Genomic DNA, 19832 nt, shown 5'->3' with positions numbered 1-19832 from the left:
CCACGGACTTCACTGCGGACAGTTGTGTCTTATGTTCAGTAGAAAGTAGATCTCAATTAAAAACAGGCCTACGTTTTTATGGTTTGAGCTTCTTAAATCAAATTAGATACTATAGACTCAACACTTCTATGTTTCTCCAAAAATACAGTAAATTTCATTTTTTCTTCTCAAGTCAGAGAATTACTACTATTTGGAGCACAGGACTGGTGTTGTTTCTCTTACTCAACTACAGGATTTGTGTACTTTCGCCTCCACTGTACTTTTCCGTAAATCATGTGCACGAAGCTGCAGTTCAGAGGTCATAAGACACCATCATTCAGTTCTCCGTGAAGACATTTTCCCATGAGCTCCTTCTGTGAGTTGTTCTTTTAATTTAGGAGCACAGGAAAGAAAGTTAGACGAGGAGGAAGAGGAAGAAGAAGAAGAAGAAGCCGTGGAAAAAAAACAGACGACTCCAGTCTGGGCTTTGAACCCCTCATTGGACAGCTCTGACATGTGCTCTGCAGTTTTTCAGCTCACATGGGTTTATTTTTAGGTGCATATGCTAAGAAAACGTCAGGAAGTGGAACTCCTGCCGCTGCACTGTTGACTCTACCTCCAATCACGCTTCATTTAATCCTTTATTCTGATATTGTAACGCTGTTATGTGTCATGAATAGAAAGGCCTCATGGGATGACACCAGGGTGATATAGAGACACCTGTTGTTTGAATGTCTGGGTTATTGTAATGAGCTGAACCATGACTGAGGGTGTTTATGCAGCGACCAGCAGCACATTGCTCCTGTCAGTGCGGATGAACCCTGAAACTCCCACAGAGCTTTAGGTTGATTTCACAAAGAAAGTTCAGTTTGTCACTTTAAAGAACAGGTTTGGATTTCTTCAGGGTTATCTCGACACATTACTCACACGTCCATAAGAGTTATTGGTCGCTGTTATCATTCCTCCTGTCTCTACTGGCCTCATTTTGAGCAAACCTTCTCTCTAAAGGCCCCTATACACAGTGGAACAGCAGCCATCTTGCGGTTTTACGTCACACTGTGTGAGGCGGTTTCTAATGATCTGTGTCACACTGTATGATATCAGTTTGCGAGGGAGGAGAACGCGGGTGCATCGTAGAAAATATGCAAGTGTAGACTCGTCATCGGCCCGCATCGTCCACCAGCTCCACTGTCATGATCTGAAATGCAGCAAAACAAAAAACAAGCTTGTCCACAGTCATAAGAGGGTTCTCATAGCAGCACTGGCACCGGGATTTTTTAAACTTAATTGTCTCTTGCTTTTAACGACTGTACATTTTTCCCATGGTGGTCAACTGACAGGGGAGGGACTTCACCTCTCTGTATAAATAGTGTTTACAATGGCATTTACAACATCGGGTCAGCCATTTATTTGGCTTCATTTCATGTCATATTCTGATTGGTCGTGCTGTATGCATACGCTGTAGCAGCAGCATATAGCGTAAATCGGTCTGTTTGTTTAAACGGGTCAATATGCTTCGACTGAGGTGCTTGCCTTTTGAAACCAAGAATCCAATAAGCTCGTCCACTTCGTGCAGAGATTAGCCGCATGTGCAGAAATTGGAAAAGTAAGAACAGTCTGAGCTTCTTTCTCACAACGATCTCTTCTGTCCAAAAGCGTGCGTCATTATCCCCATGTTTAAACAATTAGCTCGTCTCGCCTCTGCCTGTGACACCTGGCTCTTCACTCCGCCTTCGATTGTGGCTGTCTGGCACAGCTATAAACACCTTTGCTTTCAGATGTGGTCGTACAAATTACTTCATTTCGAGTATACCAACACCTTTGCCAGCCTCTAATCTTTGGTCGCCAGAGGTCTTAAGTGGCCTTTGTTGTAACACTGAGTGATCTAGGTCAACAGATATGGACTGAGTATCAAAGGTTGCCGTCTTCAAGTTCGTTTTTGCACAAAACAAAGACTGTTCCTCATCTCCTTCTTTGGGTTTAGTCCAAAAAACTTAAAAGAGGTGGCATTGGTTAGGGGTCATGTGTCAGATGCAGGTGAAAGGATGCAATACGATCCAGTAAATCCAGTTTGAGTGGCAGAGCAGTGAGTTTCAAAGTTTATCAGGCGGCAAAATACTGCACATATTCTTTTTTATGCCTCTGAAATTATGAAACATCATTTCATTTCACTGCATCCTGAATAATCAGTGCCTGAAAAGACAATGCTAGGCTTGTTGTGAATCTTTGGTCTGAACAAGGCTTCATACTTAATCTAATCCTCGTCATTTTGCGCTCACTCACCGGTTTTGTCTGTATTTTAAAGTCGTTCCCTGTCTCAGAGGAAAGAAAGACCTTAAACGCTGGTTCATCGGCAGGATCCTGCTATGGCTGTGGAAAATCCACAGCTTCCATTGGACAACAGCTAACGTTAGCATTCAACCACTTCCTAGCTAACATTACTATTCATGGCGTTACAGGATAAGTAAATTATTTCTAAGATATCAACACACATCTTGGACACATTTATTTAAGCCTTGAAGTAAAAACCAATGGATGTAATCAAACGATAATGTTAGATCAGAAGTGCTTGAATGCTAACATTTGCTAATGGGTTGTCAAATATGTTATTTCACTTTGATTACCAACGTTTAAACGACTTGCAACCTGGAACACAGCGATGTAACATTATCCCTCGAGTGTGAGAGGAAAATGGCCGCCGTGTGCACAAATCAAAGCTTGAGCCAGCTCCAACTTTCAACTGTGACTTGGTGACAGTGTAGCTTCCATTGAAGTGAATGTGGTGGCTGCGTTATTACATTGAAGTCGCACGAGGAAGGGGATCGCCTCACGGCCAATCAGGACTGGAGGAGTGATTACAGTCACCGTTTCTGATGCACATGCAGGCGTCTGAACCTGTCCTTACAATATTCCTTCTCGCCCTGTGCGACAACGTCCAAATTCACCAATGAAGAGTGGCACGGAGAGAGACCGAGACTCCTCTTCTGTCTCGCTTTTATGAATGTGAGAGTGAAAGTGTGCTGGTTTAGAGCTCCCATGCACCACAAAGCACAAGTGTGTGTGTGTGATTCAATCTGGTTTTGTCACGCCGAGGAAGTGACACAGCTGCTAAGGTCAGCAGGATACAGAGAGGGAAGGAGAGAGCGGGTCGTTGTCATGGCGCTCAGCTAAACAATGGAGCGAGGAGGTCGGAGAGGAGAGGGCACAGCACAGTGGAGACCCTTGAGGGAAAAAGATCACCTCATACACTACACACACACACACACTCCTTTAATGATGACATGCACTGGATGGATTCACACCTGAGCTCACCTGGCGCTCTCACTTCGTCAAACTCTTCTTCTTTGTTGGTAAAACGCACAAATCACACTGCAACAACGCCCCCCCGCTCTCCTCCTCACCCTCCATCACTTTCATAACAACATTTATAATCATCTACATGACAATCTGTGTGGGGCTCTATAGCGAGCCTCGGGGGTGACAGGGGTTAGCGCTGAAGGGAAGCGGTGCATGCTGGGATTGCGGCCTGCTGAGAGAGTGGCATTCTGGGAGGCGGTGTCCTGCGGGCAGGGCCTCTGGGGGATGCAGTATGGTTAATAGGCCTTTCATGGCCGGCCCACAAAGCCTTTTGTCCCGAGCTAATTCATCCAGCCCTGCATGGGGAGATGGAGAGGGGGGAGGGGCACCATGGAGGGTTTTTTTGGGGTTGGGAGTCCCCATTTTCTTCTCCCACTCTTGAGACTCTGCAGTGCAAGTGCAGGGTGGCGCTGGTGTGAGGGAGCCACATACAAACAGAGTTGGTAGCAACAACACCAAAACATTGGCAGAGCTTGCAAAGCGCTGGCAAAGTGCAGCACAACACAGAAAACACCCACGATTAATGACTCCTTGAGAACATCTTGAGGCCGGGCTGACGCTCAGAGTCCGCTCACAAGCGCATTATCACCTGAACAAGAGCAACAGGTGTCATGAAATGCCACAGCTCGTCGGTGAATGGAGGCCTGCTGAGCTGCAACAACCCCTCAGGTACATCATGGTGGGAGTTCCTGCATTCACGGGGCCGAGACGCGGCCCACTTCCCACCGACAGACCCCGCTATCAAACCCTGTGATCTGGGAATAGTCGGTTATTAATGAAGTGGACGGGAACGGCTCCCCTCGTTTCAAAGTGTGCTGATTGAAGTGGAGAAGAGAATTCCAGAGGGAGCACAGAGGGGGGATTTGAGCTGTGATCACTGTGGTATGAGAGTGTGTGTGTGTGTGTGTGTGTGTGTGTGTGTGTGCGTGCTGCACAGTCCTGACTGGGCCCGTCCAGTTCACAACAACACAGCACCAGCACTGCACAGCTGCACTGAAGGGCCTGCAGGCCTCAATGGACGGGGGTCAATACAAACTCTGTGGGGACCAACGCATACCAAATCAGGGGGAACAGAGCAGGAGGAGGGGGAGGGGGCGCACTTTTCTCCTCCAGGACACCGTAGTTGTAAAGAAATCACGTTTCAGGGAGTTTTTCTGATCACACACGCTTTTTTTTTTTGACTTAATAAATGTTGATTCAAGTTCTAGTTTTACGCACAGCCTCTGGAAAGTCCTCATGTGTCCTGCGCAGGGCTCTCTAGTCTGGAGAAACGGCGCTGCAGTGCTCAGCTCTGGGATTTTGGGAGCCAGTCCCTATTGTTCAGATCCCTCCTCCTGCTTGGGAAGTGGGAGGACCCGAAAAGACGTCGCAAAAGGGAGAATTGTTTGAGAGCTCAGTCATCCAAAAACGGCCTTTCAATGTGAGAACTTGGGGAGCCGAAGAAAATGTCGGTGGCATCGCAGTAAATTACCAAAGCAGCGAGGCTTTAGAGGGAAAAGAGAAGTAAAAAGTTGTTTTTGCGGACTAAAACTCACCAGAGGAGAGAGGCGAGGAGAGGATCGGCCGGTTTAAAGCGAGGTGTGAGCACCAAATCCAGCAGTTCGGGTAAGTTTGATCCCTTCATGCGGTCCACGATTGTGCGGTGTTACGCTTCGTATCAACATGTTTTACAAAGTTAAACGTAAATGTGACACTTTCGGTGCGTGTTTGCAGCCAAACCGAAGCCTCTTCCTTCTTCTGTGCCGCTTTGTTTCCAGAAAACGTTGTGATTTTGGTGTTAGATGACGAGTTCGTGCCGGGGGGAACTACTTTGATAGCCACATTTGTTTTTGTTTTTGTTTTTTTTCTTCCGCTTATTGAGTCATAAACTTTGCAACAAACTTTCTGAACGCGCATCTCCTGTGTCGGGATGGATGCGTGCGTTTTGGCGCTCCGTTTCTCCGCAACTTTTAATGAAAAACGTTAACTTGTCCTCGGGACTTAGCCTGTTGTGATTGGATGAGCCTCCGCGTCCGTATTCTCCGACGTTTTCTTTCATTTTAAGCGTGTTTGCGCCGACTTTTTCAGCCGGATACGTGCATCCGAGCGGGGGGCGAGCATGGCGTGACACGTTGCAGGACTTCTCGGCTGTGTTTTTTAGACATACGTTTGTTTTTTTGAGGGGAAATGCGTGTGCGTCTTGAAGGCCGCAGCCTATAGTCGCTCCCATAGGGTAACAGAAAACAGACATGGTGAGCCGTGCCAGATTTACCCCCATATTATCACCGGGGAGTGCTGCGATGCAGCGGCAGGCTGGGGAACATCTCCGGCGAAGCAGCCAAAATGAAGGAAGAGCTCAGAAAAGGCTCACGCACGCTCATAAAGATGCTCAAAAAGTAACTTATATGCTTTGTTTTTACACGAAATCCTATATTTTCTCCACTTTTCTGCGCAAAATGGCATGCGTAAGTTTCATTCGCGGCGCAAAGGAAATCATAACAATTCCACCTGAGTGCATTTCTATACCTAACCCCCCCTCCACCCCTCAAACCAAAGTCTGGTGTCAGAATAACCTAATTAAAGCCTCCAATAAACTGACAGCTGCTCCGTGCGCTCAGGAATGCAGCATCCTGCCTCCCCCTGACAGGAGACTCTCTCCTGATATCATCCCCTCATTCAAAGGTTTGATTTTTAATGAGAAAATGTTTGTCTTAATCCCCCTGGGCTGCTAATGAGTGTTGGCCGGGGGGTGTCACTCACCGTGGGGGCCGAGTGCAGAGGCATAGGAGCGGGCTGGCGGGGAGGAGGGGAGGGGGCGCGCACGGACACGGAGGAGTGCCCGCAGGAACAGCCGCAGGGGCTCAAGTTTCCAACCCCAGGTGTCGTTTTGTTGTTTGGATTACATTTGGCCCCGCTCGCATGGAGGAACCTCTGCGATTCAGTGACAGACATGGCATCAGACAAGAGGGCCCGATTGTTCGCGCTGAATCAATGTCACTTGGATTAAAAGTCGAAACGAATGGGCCCCGGCCTCCTCCAATTAGGCGCACGGCTTATGAGGGAATTAATTGGTCCCAGTAAAAAGAGGGCCCTTGTTGTTTGGTCGCTGGGTTTGTTGTTGTTGTTGATCATCTCTGGCAGTCGGGTGGATCAAAGTTGGGACTAATTGATTCCAGTCTGATTATCTGCCTGTTTCTCACACTGTTTGGCCCCTTTGATTACTTATGTGGTGCCTGGAAAGACACAATTATAGGCGTTCATAATCCATCTATTACGCAAATATGTCCGTCTTATGTAAGTTTTTAGGCTAATATTTCAAGGGCTACAGTCAGACTGTGGGGGATAAAACAGTCAAGACGATAGCAAAGTAGACCCAGACACGGTTTGGATCCCTGTAGGAGGGTGTATGATCGTGTTTTTTTAAATCCAGGATGTGAAACTGAACGCTTTCAGGGTGAAGTCCATGGTCAAAACAACAGTTGCCGCCTGGAAGGTCTCAGTTTTCCTTTTAATACAGAAGCACAACAATACAGAAGAAAGATGCCAAAAATCTCAAATCTTTCTCTTTGCGGTTCGTAACTCAAACCAGAGGCGATCCAGGCCCGCCAAACAAGAAGAGGCATCAAAAAGAGGAAGGAAATACGAAAAAAGCCTTTATTACAGTGGCTAGATCGATGAAAGGACAACCACTGAAGGGGCACTAACTTCAAACTCAGAAATATGTATCCTTTCCTTAACTGAACAAACGAGCTGTTTGACGCTAGATAGGTGGCGGGGTCCGCCAAATACAGAGTAAAACAGTATGAATTCATGTTGAACTTTAAGGTCAATTTGTCTGTTCACTCACGAAAACAAAGAGTTTGTTTAGGCGTAAAAATCAGTGGATAAAGATCGTTTTCTGATTAAAATATCTTCTCTAAAACTACATAGTGCTCCTTTTTAAAAACAGCCACCATGTCTCGACCACTACGTCTTCATTAGGGCCCCAAACAACGTCGCCCCAAACATGTGACCTCAGGCTCTGAGAGCTGGAGATATCACTAGACTATGAGAAAATGAAAGTAACCATCAGTTGCAGCTCTCGACTCCAGGAAAGTATACTTCAACCCATTCTTGAATACCACAAGTGCGATTCAAGTCCCTATAGGAGTATCATAATTTATGTTTTTTCTGTACAAGACGTTGTGATGAATGAAACTCTTTCAGGCTGCAGTCCCAGGCCGAAACAACAGCCATCGCCTGGAAGTAGAGACCTTTTTTAAAGCGTCCCCTAAAATCCGACACTGTGCTGACGTCTGGGACTGAAAGTGTGCATACCTGTATCGGCGAGAGAGACCTCCGGTTTCAGGACAGGAAACAGACTTTATTGTCTTTTGGTTAGCAGCTGGAACTTGAAATTATATTTGATTGATCTTGGTTACCTGCCAAACAGACGTGTACCGGCAGTTTTCCACCATTTGCCTAAAAGATGGCGGATAGTTTTTCAGCCGCTCTATAGGAGCCCGAGTTCTCATTCCTGTTTCTAGCTCGTGAGGAGAAGTTACTGTGTGGATTTAGGTACGCAGCCAATAGTTTCTCGCTCGTATCTTGGTGCCATATTGAACTATGACGTCAGTTACGAGCGGATGGATAGGATTTAACATGTTTGACTCTCGCAGCCTGGATGAGAATCAAAGTGTTCGGATGGAGATGGATCTGGAGATGCATTTTGAGATTACAAACGGTTCCGTCGGGTCTGCTTCAAACTTTGTGTTTGTGAGCCAACGTTTTCTTGAGTTTCTACTGCGGCGCTGGAAAGCAGCGTTGTTATTGTAGTGGGTGTAACATTGGCGTTAATTGACAAAGGAAGAAAAAAAATCCTTCCTGAGGGCACGCTTTCATCTCTATGACAGCGGGTACACTCATGCAGTCATAACAGCCTGCAGGCTCGATCTGAGGGCCTTTGCTGCACATATGTGTGTGTGTGTACACTGGAATGCATTGCTGGTCATTGTGGTCCTCAACTGGTCTCACCTGCGTGGTCGCTTTGGGAGAAAGAAGTTAGTTATTTACACTTTATAATATCCGAGAGACTTTTTCCCAAGTTGATGGTACTTTTCATGAACTAGCAAAGGAACACACTCACGCCAAATAAGGCTGCCTCATTTCCCAGAGCTGGACGATATTGGCCTGTTGACATACGGTGCATTAGTCGTCCAGCGCTGACAGATTGGAGGCTCAGGACTCAGGCCCCGCGCCCCCGGGAGGGTTTCTGTGTCCAGTCAAGACATCGGATAACCAGAGAGGGACACCTGGACCGGCAGGTGGCCGAGCTCCAGGCCCCTCCCCTGGGGTTGCATACCTCTCTTCCCCTGATCCTCCCTGTCAGCCAGAGAGAGGGAGTGAAGAAGGAATGTGAGCTTTTTTTTTTTTTTTTTTTTTTTAAAAAGGGAGAATAGTGAAGGAGAAAGTTCTGACAGAGAGTTGGAGAGGCTAATTAAACAGGCTCAAACAGAGAGAGATTATTGAGGAAAGAGGAGACGGGAGACACAAACTCATTGCGAGAGACTTTTCCTGTTTCTTAAAGGGGCACTCTGTAGTTTTGGAAAAGAAATTCAAACTCGGAATTTTAATATTTTCAAATTTAAAGAGGTAATAATACAAACTCGGACATATTTATCTTTTTCTATAGCTGAATAAACACAATTATTCAGTTTATTCAGTCATGGAGTTTGTTCAGGCCTTTTAAAAACAAGTCAGTGAAGTGATCTTTCTCCTCTGATTGCAATTTCTTCCCCAAAACTACAAAGTGCACCTTTTTTAAGGTTTTATATCCATATCATGAAGAAAACCATGCTTTCATTTGTTGTCTCAGCAGCCTAATGAGGATTACCCAAAGCCTTTAAACCAGCTGAGTTGATTTGTTCCACTACTTAAAGTAAAAGTCAAGAAGCCCTTGATTGGATAATGAAGTTACCCATACTCTCACTCTCTCCCTTACACACACACGCAAACACAAACACACACATTGTGAGGCTGGTGCGAGTGCTGTTAGATCATTGATCAACTCCAGACTCCAGTAAGGAGTAAGCTGTGTGTGTGTGTGTAGACAAATAGCCCTGTGTGTGCAAAGCAGATATTTGGACAAAGATTAGGGGGTGTTATTACGAGCCAAAAGCAACCCAGACGCTCTAATAGATCATTCACACACAGGCACAAGATTGCACTCAGACTGGGGCCGTCTCAATTACACACACTTTGGTAACTTTTCGAAGAGTTCTGCGCACACAAAAAAAAACCTCCCCGTGTTAACCGTGTTCTGTATCCCCCGTCTCGAGCATGTGTGAACGAAACAATAAAAGCAGCAGAAAGACAAAAACGTCAAGGAATCTGGGTCTCGTTCCAGGGCTTTAACCAATAATCAGATTTAAAAGTGTTGCCCCAGAGAGAAAAAACTCATCATCGAAGAATGTCAAACTGGCAGGAGAAGACATGATTCAACAGAATAAATCACTGGGCACCAGATTAGTTAAGTTATTGGGCCCCTGAGGTTATCACAACTGGAATTTTCCATCGACAACGCATTTCTGTCTTCTGCCAAAATCGTGTGTGTGTGTGTGTGTGTGTGTGTGTGTGTGTGTGTGAGGTTTTATTTTATATCTCGCAGCACATCTGTGAGCTGTGACTGACAGGACAAATGGTACACACAGACTCAGCTTCTGACACTGGCGAGGGCTCTCTTTGAAAGCCTCCTCCAGCTGTTTCTCCTCTTAAGGAACTCTTTCAGGCCAGCAGCTTTCGCTCTTTAGCCGCCGAGCGGGCCGTCGAAGTCGGGTTGCGCCCTCTCCGCCGTCCCCACACCCTCGCTTTCGGCCTGATTTCCTGCCTCTTCTCAGTTTTCTGATTCCTCCCCGTATGTGTTTTTCCTATAACTTTCTTTCTCCATTCCCTCATCTCTCTTTCTGCCTTATCTCACTTTCCTAATGCGTCCTCGTATCTGTTTTTCATATAATATTTCACTCCCTCCGCTTTTCTCTTCCTTCCTTCGTCTCCCACTGAGAGTTGTTGGGTCAGTCTCTCCCTCTCTCTCCTCTCGCTCTCTCTCTCCCTCTTTTTCCCTCCTGGTTCCTGCTGAATAATGGGGAGAAATTGCTCTTGATTTATAATTGGTTCCATTCACTCTGATGCATGAGCTGCCAAAGGAGTTGGGGGGCCCCTTTCACCCCCTTCACGTCCCTCCTCCCTCCCTCTCTCCCTCCCCTCCCTCCTCCCTACGATGCAGGAACACACAAGGAGGCAGGCTCGAATATATGTACAGCTATGAAAGTCTATATTAGCATGCATGAATGCCGTGGCGTGCTTGTAGTTTATCTCTCAGGCCGAGGATAAGTGGCAGCCCGTTTTTTTTTTTTTTTCTTTTTCTTTCGCGTGTTGACATTTGGTGTTGGAAAAACTTCCTGAGGTCTACATATTTATGTGCCTCTGTGAGTATACTTTTACCATGTAATAGGAGTTTGTGTGATTGCTTGCTTATGTGTCATCAGTCGTGTGTGTGTGTGTGTGTGCAGGGAAAGAATGGCTGTGGGTGAGTGAAATATGTAGCTGCATGCACGCGTGTGTTTGTGTGATGAGTACTGCGAAATATGCTGGATATATGTAGCGTTCTCAGTACTGTGTGATGATTATGTGTGTGTGCTCAGAAATGATCCTTCAAGAGTTAAGACACGCACACACACTTTCTATATTATAATTAGATAATTGATTCATGAACATGTTTGCATGTGCGATGAAAACACGTGTATACAATGTGTGTTCAGAGTTCGATTGTGGTTAAAGAGTGAAGTTGGTTATCTAGTTTTTTTAAACACACACTCAGCTAGCTTTCCTTTGTTTTTATCGTCCCTTCTGTCCATCCATCCTCTTTTCTTTCCTTCTGATTGTCTAACCTCTAACCTTTCCTTCCCTCTAACATCATCCATATTTTATTCTCTCTCTATCCAACTCTTTCTTTCTTTCTTTCTTTCTTTCTTTCTTTCTTTCCTTCATCATCCATATTTCTTTCCTCCATGATCCATATTTCTTTTTTTCCCTCCTGTCCATCCAATGTTCCTTCTTTTTCCATTGATGATGCCTCCATCAATCTTCCCTTTCTTTCTTCTATCCCTCCAATCATCCTTCTTTCCTTTCATCGTTCCTTCTTTCCTCTCATCCACCCATCTTTGCGTCTTTCTGCTTCTTTCTATAAATCCGCCCATCTATCTTTCTTCCCTCCCTTCCTCCCTGCGATGTGATTGGCTAACACCACCTACATCCCCGTGTGCTCCATCTCTCTGGCTGAGACTCCTCCAGCAGCAGTGATGATCCAATCCTGTTCCCATGGCCCCAGTGGGCACGCTGGCATCCCACACCAGGCGGAGGAATGTGGGTGGGTGTGTTCGCCATGGCGCAGTAATTAGCTCTCCGTGGTTAATTCAGCTTCGTTATCTAAATTATGCAAATGCTTCGGTGCCTAATTGATTAGAACGCCCCCCTCCTCGACATGTCGGGCCTGTCCAGATCCCTCTCGTTAATCCTTGAGACGCTCTGTAGCTCGTTAGTGTCGGTTCGGGGGCGAAGCAGGGGTTGGACGGGCATATAGCTCGTTAATACTTTGTGAAGCGTGTGCATATGTGTGTGTGTGTGTGTGTGTTATGAAGGAGGAGGGGATGAATTCTCAACCTCGTTAGGGATGCTTAGATGCTTTTGATGTGTAATTTTATGGCATGAGAACGAGTGATGTCTCGAGTGGAGGATTTGGACTGGCCCCCTCTCCACCTGTTGGGCCGAGTTTTCATGCCAAGATAAGACTCCAGAAGGTTCCCTTGTGTCCGAGAAAGCCGAGAGATAGATGGGAATATATTTAAAGATCTGTTCTCTGCCAAGTTTTTGCTTAAGGGAATTACAACAAAGAAGTTCGGAGGTTCTCCGCTTAAGATCGCATTATCCACGGTACTTTGAATGAGATCACGTCCAGCAATGTGATCTCACTACATCACTGCATATATCATAAACTAGATGCACATATCACTACACTACTTATTGTTGCAAAAAGCTCCATTTATGTTGTATAAGTCGATAAAAAGGAATGACATATTGATAACCATAGCAAGTAAACACCAGTTGTATACATTAGTGTAGTGACAGAGACAGACTTAGGTGACAGAATTGATATAAACGATTAGGCGATTATTCAGTTTGATGAGTGACTGAATTAGAGCTGAAAGGCAGAAAGTCTGTTAAGAGTGCCTAAAAAAAGAAGAGAAAAATCTTCACCGATTGATTTTCATGCTTAAACAAACACTTCGTTTTTCTGACTGAACAAACTGACAGGACATCACAATTTCATACTATTTTACTTTGTTCATATTTGGCGGACCCTGCCACCTTTCTAGCTTCAAACAGTGTTCTGGGGACCTTACTTTCCTTATTATCCTTTTTATTTTCCTTTTTTCATTTATGGAAATAAGACATATTTCTGAGTTATATTATTACCATATCAATGTTATAAACATGACCTTTCTGAATGTCTTTTCCAAACTACATAGTGCCACTTTAATCAAGAATAGAATAATCAATTAATTGATCATAAAAATGATTATTTGTTGCAGCCCGACATTGAACGTCATCACTGTTGGCTCACTATTATACTGTATTAATTCAAACTGTTTTGATAAACGATTAATAGCTTTGAGTGCTTGTTTTTAAAGGACTATTTTCTGATATTTTATAGACCAAACAACTAACTCATTAATTGAGGGAATAAGACCAATCAACAATGAAAATAATCATTAGTTGCATCCCAAAGTCAAATGAATCAACAATGTAAGAAATCATCACGTGCGACCCCGCCCATGATTCCCTGCCCTCTCCTTGTTGCCATCTTGTTGCTCTCTCCCTGCGTGATGCTCAGATGGTGAACCGGGTGTGTTGCTGCTGGTTTGTTAAGCGACCCTCTGGATCCTCCTCATCCTCCTTCCGAGCCAAACGGAGAGACCAGCAAACACATTGACGGAGTGAGGGGGAAAATATGTTGGGACATTCAGCGAAGCTCTCACACGCGCTCTCTCAAACACACCCTCTCATTGACGAGGCCCTGCTCTCTCCTCCTGCTCGCCCGCCAGTTGACATCCTCTCTATTAATTTGAGTAGCCGTTCTGCTTTCTCAGTCAACCTCTCTCCCCCCCCCCACTGCCTCCATAAACCCCCTTCACCCATCTCACATCAATCCATAAAGGCATTGAACCCCCTCCTCCTTCTCCTTCTCCTTCTCGCATCCCCAAACTCTCGACTCAAACCTCTTGGTCATTGAGCTCCCCCCCCCCCCCTTCTCTTTGGTCATTGAGCAGGGCCCATCAGCTCTTCCCCGGGCCCTTCAGAGTAGCGTCTCCCCTTTCTCCAGGGGTCCGCGGGGTCTTTGTCCATGCACCGGCTCACTGCTTTACAATGACTCTCCACTCTATTAAGGTGCGTTCTGCCTGTTAGCGTTGCGAGGGGCAACCGGCCTCCCGCATGGCAGCTATGCGGCATGGCATTGTGGGCCGCGGGCCCGAGCGGGGCAGTTGAACCCCCGGCACTCCTCACACTTGACACCGCATGTGTTTATCTAAAGGGGGGGCTTTGTGGTGTTTGGAGAACCTCGAGGGAGGAGGGGGGGGTTGCCGCTGGGTGTAAAAAGACGTAAAACTGGGGGAGGAGGGAGGGCAAGAGGGGAGTTTGGGGAGGTGATAAATATTCAACAGCTCAGCTCCTCAGAAGGAGTTACTACCCTGCTACCCCTCCACCACCTCCTCCCCTCCTGTGTGTCCTCTTCATGCCAGAAAGCAGATGGAATGTGAGCGCTCAGGGAGGAGGCTCCAGTCTGGTTTTATCCAATTAGCAGGGTTGTCAAAATGAATTTATCCACGGAGGCAGGGGGACAATGGGACTGGCAGTGGCCCGGGAGAACAGGGGCCCCGGTGTCTTTACTTAGCACGCTCACAATGAACTTCTGTCAAGTGACTCTCTCCCACAACGACATATAAGGCACTCGCATACCTACACTCATGATGCATGCCTGCACACACCAACACCACCACGACCTGGAACGCTCTGCTGCTCGTTGTGCTCTCCTCCGAGTCCCCCCGCATGATATATACACCAAACATGGGCACACACACATCTGTCTCTTCAGAGTTGGGTCCAAGTCACGTCTTAAGACTTGGAGGGAAGGTCCAAGTCACATCACAAGTCTTAACAAAGTACAAGCGAAGCAGCTTTTAAGTCTTTGAATGTTAAAGTGACACACACTTTGGACATTTTCTTTTTCTTTTCTCTTCCAATACCAAGAGCCAATACAATACCAGTGCTCCCCTTTTCCCCAAATTTAAAAACTGAACCACACTGCATGGTACTTACTGGAATCAATTACTGTGACAATTGAAACTAAACGTGTAACTGGATTTTTATAACAACATTGACAAAGAAACTGCATTTAATGTCGCCACTATCCGATTGTCTTAACAAGGAAGAAATGTCCCTTCAAAAATAACTAGGACTAAGTAAGACTGTCTAAAAACAAGTGCAAATTGTCCCTGTATCTCACTGAAACATTACTTTCTCTGTAATCATGTCTTCAATTGAGTTTAATGAGATAATTAGACTAGAAATTAGACAAACATACATGGTAAGATTTTGAGTTTTTGCAGTGTTATATCCCGAACTAAAAGTGTTTTTCAGGTTTTTCAATGCATATATCTAGAAGATTGAATAAGTAACGTGTGAGCAGCGAAGGCCCTAGTGATGCAGAGGCAGGGTATTGTTTGAGGTTTTCAATATATATGCACACATTCATGGCATGAGTTGCAGTACGGATGACCAGAGCCTGAGTGGATGGAGTGTAGAATCGATATCAAGGTATCGGCTGCAGTGACCCCTTTGTGACAAAACTATGTAATGAAGGCAGGATATTTAACTGATTAACAAACAACTGACTGAAACTAGAAATGTAATAATTGAAAATCAAGCACCTTTTTCTGCATTATAACCTCTTTAAACAAAGTTCTCATGTCAGTGCAATTTGAACGTATACGTCAATACCGATATATCGATCGGGCTCCACCAATAACAAAAATAGACTCTTTCATTATACCACACTTTTTTCCAACTACACCCTTTTTCATTCAACATTCAGTATTCAGTATTAGTATAAAAAAAGCGATACTCGACAACTCTTTCGACAAAGTCCTGGCCACAATTTCGTTACAGCCTTGGATTGATAAGCTGATTGTAGATCAGGTTTTTTAAATAGTTACTGTACTATCGATGTGTGTTTTGTTTTAACATGTGCTATCGCTTAAGTGTTGATACTTTTGATAAGCTTCGACAGGACTGTGATTTGGACCATCTGTTCACAACTTTCTGCAGATTGGCACAATAACAGTATGGAAGTTGTACACAGAGCCCCACCTGCAGCTGTCTCATGTATTTGCTTTGGTCTCAGGATAAAACCAAGGCAAAGGATGTACTGTATATAAGATTTGCTCCCAAGAGTCACTTGGGAGTCGACGCTCAAGTAAGCCAGGTCTCACAGTAGCCAGTGTCAGTTTTCTCAACATGATTACAGAAATAGCTTTACACTCCTGTAATCATACTTCTGCGCTGGATCTGGCAGATTTGCGCAGTTCACACAGTTCTCCTCACTTCGCTGTCACTGAAGTATGTTTTAATACCACAAAGCTGCTCCCACAGTGTTGCCATGCAGCGTTTGTTCCTCACTGCTAACACTGAAACAAAACAGGCACAGGCACACATTAACACACACACACACACACACACACACACACACACACACACACACACACACACACACACACACATTCTCGGTTCTTGATTTAGGGGAGCTGTCTGTGTGCGTGCTCTGTTTTTTATCAATCTCACTGATGCGTAGGAGGCTCTTCTGCCTCTCGCTGTCTGCGACTTCTCTGGGAAGGATGGATGGAAAAAGTTGGACATAGATGTCAGGCCAACTTTTCATCTGGAGGCAGGGTATCCGCTAAGCAAACACAGGACCCTGCTGACTAATGAATCAGACAGAAAGACAGGCTCGGAGGAGTGAGGCTGTTTTTAGGGAGTGATGATATACGAGGGGCCTTCTCATACCTCGATTGGAACAAAACTCTATCTCTGTTCCTGTCTCACTGCTTGTATTTGTGTGTGAAAGGCAGATATTGGACAGGTAAGAGGGCCAGCGTGTCCTGCTGTGTGTCCAGTTGGCAGAGTGGCTGGTGTGGTTTACGGTCAGTGGCTCTCACAGCTGGGACAGGTGCGCGATACAGATGTATGTGTCTTTTATGGGCAGCTGTCCCGGGTTGTGTCCATACAGCGACCGGCCACAGAAGCCACAGGCGTTCAGCTTTGCTCACTCCTGGTTCCACAGTAGCTTGCTGTTTGTTTACTGAGTGAGCCCACTACTGATGGGCTACTCTGAGAGAGTAAATGAAACGATACATGTATGTAGGGCTGCAGCTGAGGGCTGTTTTTTCGTAGTAAACATTGTGAGAATGTGCATCATGGCTCCCAAATTGCTTGTGTCTGACGTATAGTCCAAACTGAAAGATTTTCAATTCGTAATAACCCGAATAAGTTAAAAGCAGCAAATCTCCACATTAGAGAAGCTACAAGTCAACAACTGTTTCCATCCAAATGTATTGCCAATTTGAACAGAGTTTATAGAAAATCTGCCAAAGAAACTGCACCAAAAGTTAATGGGGACTATTCTGGACTGAGACCCATCTTCCATCCAAGTTTTGTGGAAATCTGTTCAGTAGTTTTTGTGTAATCCCGCTCACAAACCAACAAACAGACTTAGGTGAAAACTTAACCTCCTTGGTGGAGGTGATGAACGGGCAGCAGTCAAACCTCAAAGGGTGAAATAGGTGAATAGGTGTTTGTGTCATGAATTGATGTGTGAAGGATCTGTCTGGAGTGATGAGGAGAATGTTTAAATCTACTGCTGTTTTTTGTTGCTTCTCTCTGAATGGCGACAGCAGGTCAGTCGGAAAAAGGCATTTTCATCTCTCATGAAGCACATTAACTTTGTTTACTTTTAAACTGAGGACTAAAGAGCAGACAGTGCATTTAGCCTCTAAAATGCGAGGTTTTTCCCTCAGGAGAAGGTGGAGACCAAAAATGGAGCTAAAATAGAGTGAATATTGATGTTGCATTCATTCAGTCAGACACACAACTCCAAATAAATGATCGTGTTGCTTCATATATGATGCAGGTGTGTTTGCTAACAAGTCAGCTTAAAGCTCTGTGTTGTGTTTACAACTTGTTATGCTGCCCGCTACTGGCCAAGAAAGTCAGTTATTGTTTTGATAAAGGTAAAGTGTGTGACAAAACAGCGTTATGATGAAGTAGAGACGCTCTAACCTGCAAATCTTGTTCTCCAAATGTAAGAAAACATGCTTGTTTGGTACAGACCACAACAAATGTCACATCATCATGGTTTTAATAGGATTTTTCAGCGAAAATGAAAAATATGATGCTAAAAAGTTAATTTTTTTGCAGCTTTAATAAGTGAATGAAATGGCTTTTGTTTCCAGTCAGTAAACAATTACAGTTTCACATGTTTTTGCGCAGGTTTGGGAGTACTCCTCCATAGCTGCTCATGTCGTGAGAATTAACAATCTCAAACTGTTTACGCACATTCATAATAAGCAATTAAAATGTGGCGGAGTAATGCGCAGCCTGGTGTGACAGTTGGCGCAGTTAACAGCTGTTTTTCCGTCGGCCTGCTGCTTTGCTCATTTTCAATAAACGTGCCAGGCGGCTAAACATTTTCACTGCTGCTATTAGATGATGAAGGTGCACTGTAAGAGTTTCCATTCTCTTACTGTCCTGCTTTGGCCCTGAATGTGTGTGTGTGTAGTCCCGAGTCTCTGAGCTTCATTAATCATCCCCTTGCCATAATAAGAACGGGACAAATATGTATGAGAAAGTTGTGTGCTTCCATTTTTACTGTAACGTCGCAGGACAGTTTGTGCCCTTGAGTATGTTCGGTGACATGCATGTATATGAGAGACGGAGGGAGGGAGAGAGAGAGAGGGGGAGTAATAGAGATTCAGTTTTGCAGGACCACCCTCCTCATCCTGACGGGAAGTTGTTAGTTTAACCTGACAGGAAAGAATTCGGGAAACTTGGCAGCAGGCGACAAGGGAGAGAGAAAAGCTCCCCTCTCTGCATTAACTGTTAATAGACTGACCATTACCAGCGTCTTCTCCATTTTCCTCCCAATACATACTGCACCGAAGTATAAAAGACCCTTCCTCTCCTCCATCTCACACACACGCCTCGCTGCTGTGATATACATTTCCCCCCCGTCCCCCCTCCTCCCCGTTCTGCCTCTCATTAGTTGTTCTTTGTCCCGACTCCTGAATGCAGCCTGTGTGTTTTCCCCTCCTTCCTCCTCCTGGACCCTCTACCTGTATCGGTTACACCTGAGCGGGAAGGTGGAGGGGTCGGGTTACGGCCCGCAGAATGAGGGCGCCCCTTTGATGAGCGCGGGCTGGATGGGTGCGGGTGCAGGCGGAGGAGATGGGGTCAGCGGTGAGATGGGGGCTGACAGAAAAGAAAGGCTTTATTTGTGTCTGGAGTTTGGCTGCTGAGGGTAGCGCAGAGTGCGCTGCCACGCCTGGGTTGTGTTTCGTTAATGGCTGCGTGTTTGTGTGTGTGCGTGTGCGTGTGTGTATGTGTGTGTGTGTGTGTATGAATCGAAATTGACTGTTTGGAAGGATGATGTATGTTTTCAAGTTGAATTTTGGCGGCGTTGTTTTTTTTGCATCTCGTGCTGTTTGTTTCGAATCAACCAAGTCTGTAAATGACCCTCTGACCTTCCACTGTGTGTGTGTGTTTCAGGGGGTAGTGTATGGAAGATGTCTGGAAAGCGAGACTGGACTCCGTGGATGAAAAAGAGAAGGGCTCCAGTGTTGTTCGCTCTGGGTGCAGTGCTGCTATGCTGCCTGCAGAGCGGCGCCTCTCTCACTGGTGAGTACTCGCACTGAGACGGTTTAAAAAAAAACTGGGTCTCTAAGAAATAATCTGCTGAAATGAAATTAAAAAAAGTTTCCATTTCCAAATGCACTCGACTGACTTGATCTCTGCTCACTTTATGAATGCCTTTACATGAGTTTTTCCAGAACACCTGGTGCAGGGTAAGTCCTGCCAGGGACAAAATATCCTGGCTGAGTTCACAGAAAGGGAGGTGTTGTACGTGTCTGGCAGCAGCAACAGCAGTTTATTTGAAATGAACTGAAGAAGTGCTGTAGTTTGCATGAGACGTATGAGTAAACTGAAAAGAAGTATTGTATGTAGAGCTGCAACGATTGGCACATTAATTGAGCTGATTGAGAGAAAATTAAAACTGAGACAACTGTTTCCTTTCGGAGGGCCAGTCTGAAACTTAATGATGGGCTTGTTAAAAAAAAATAATCAAAAAATGAACCAACATTATCAAAAGTATG

General features: G+C 45.4%; 1 protein-coding gene across 2 annotated transcripts in view; it reads left to right on the top strand.

The window, feature by feature from the left end:
* The first annotated feature begins 4684 nt into the window (after nucleotides 1-4684).
* The window catches only part of boc (BOC cell adhesion associated, oncogene regulated), a 28280-nt gene continuing 13132 nt past the window's right edge, over nucleotides 4685-19832 (top strand). The window contains exons 1-2 of one of the 2 annotated variants that reach the window (XM_084340620.1): nucleotides 4685-4941; nucleotides 19228-19356. In XM_084340620.1, the coding sequence (XP_084196746.1) occupies nucleotides 19245-19356 (112 nt within the window). In that variant the 5' untranslated portion in view covers nucleotides 4685-4941; nucleotides 19228-19244. Of the gene's footprint in view, nucleotides 4942-10730; nucleotides 10779-19227; nucleotides 19357-19832 lie in introns of those variants that run through there. The other variant, XM_084340619.1, reaches the window with a different exon arrangement.

Source organism: Pagrus pagrus (assembly GCF_965226575.1).
Source record: "Pagrus pagrus genome assembly, chromosome: 20".
Lineage (NCBI taxonomy): Eukaryota > Metazoa > Chordata > Actinopteri > Spariformes > Sparidae > Pagrus > Pagrus pagrus.
Note: the sequence above shows the minus strand (reverse complement) of the source record. Positions and strands in the feature narration are given on the sequence as shown.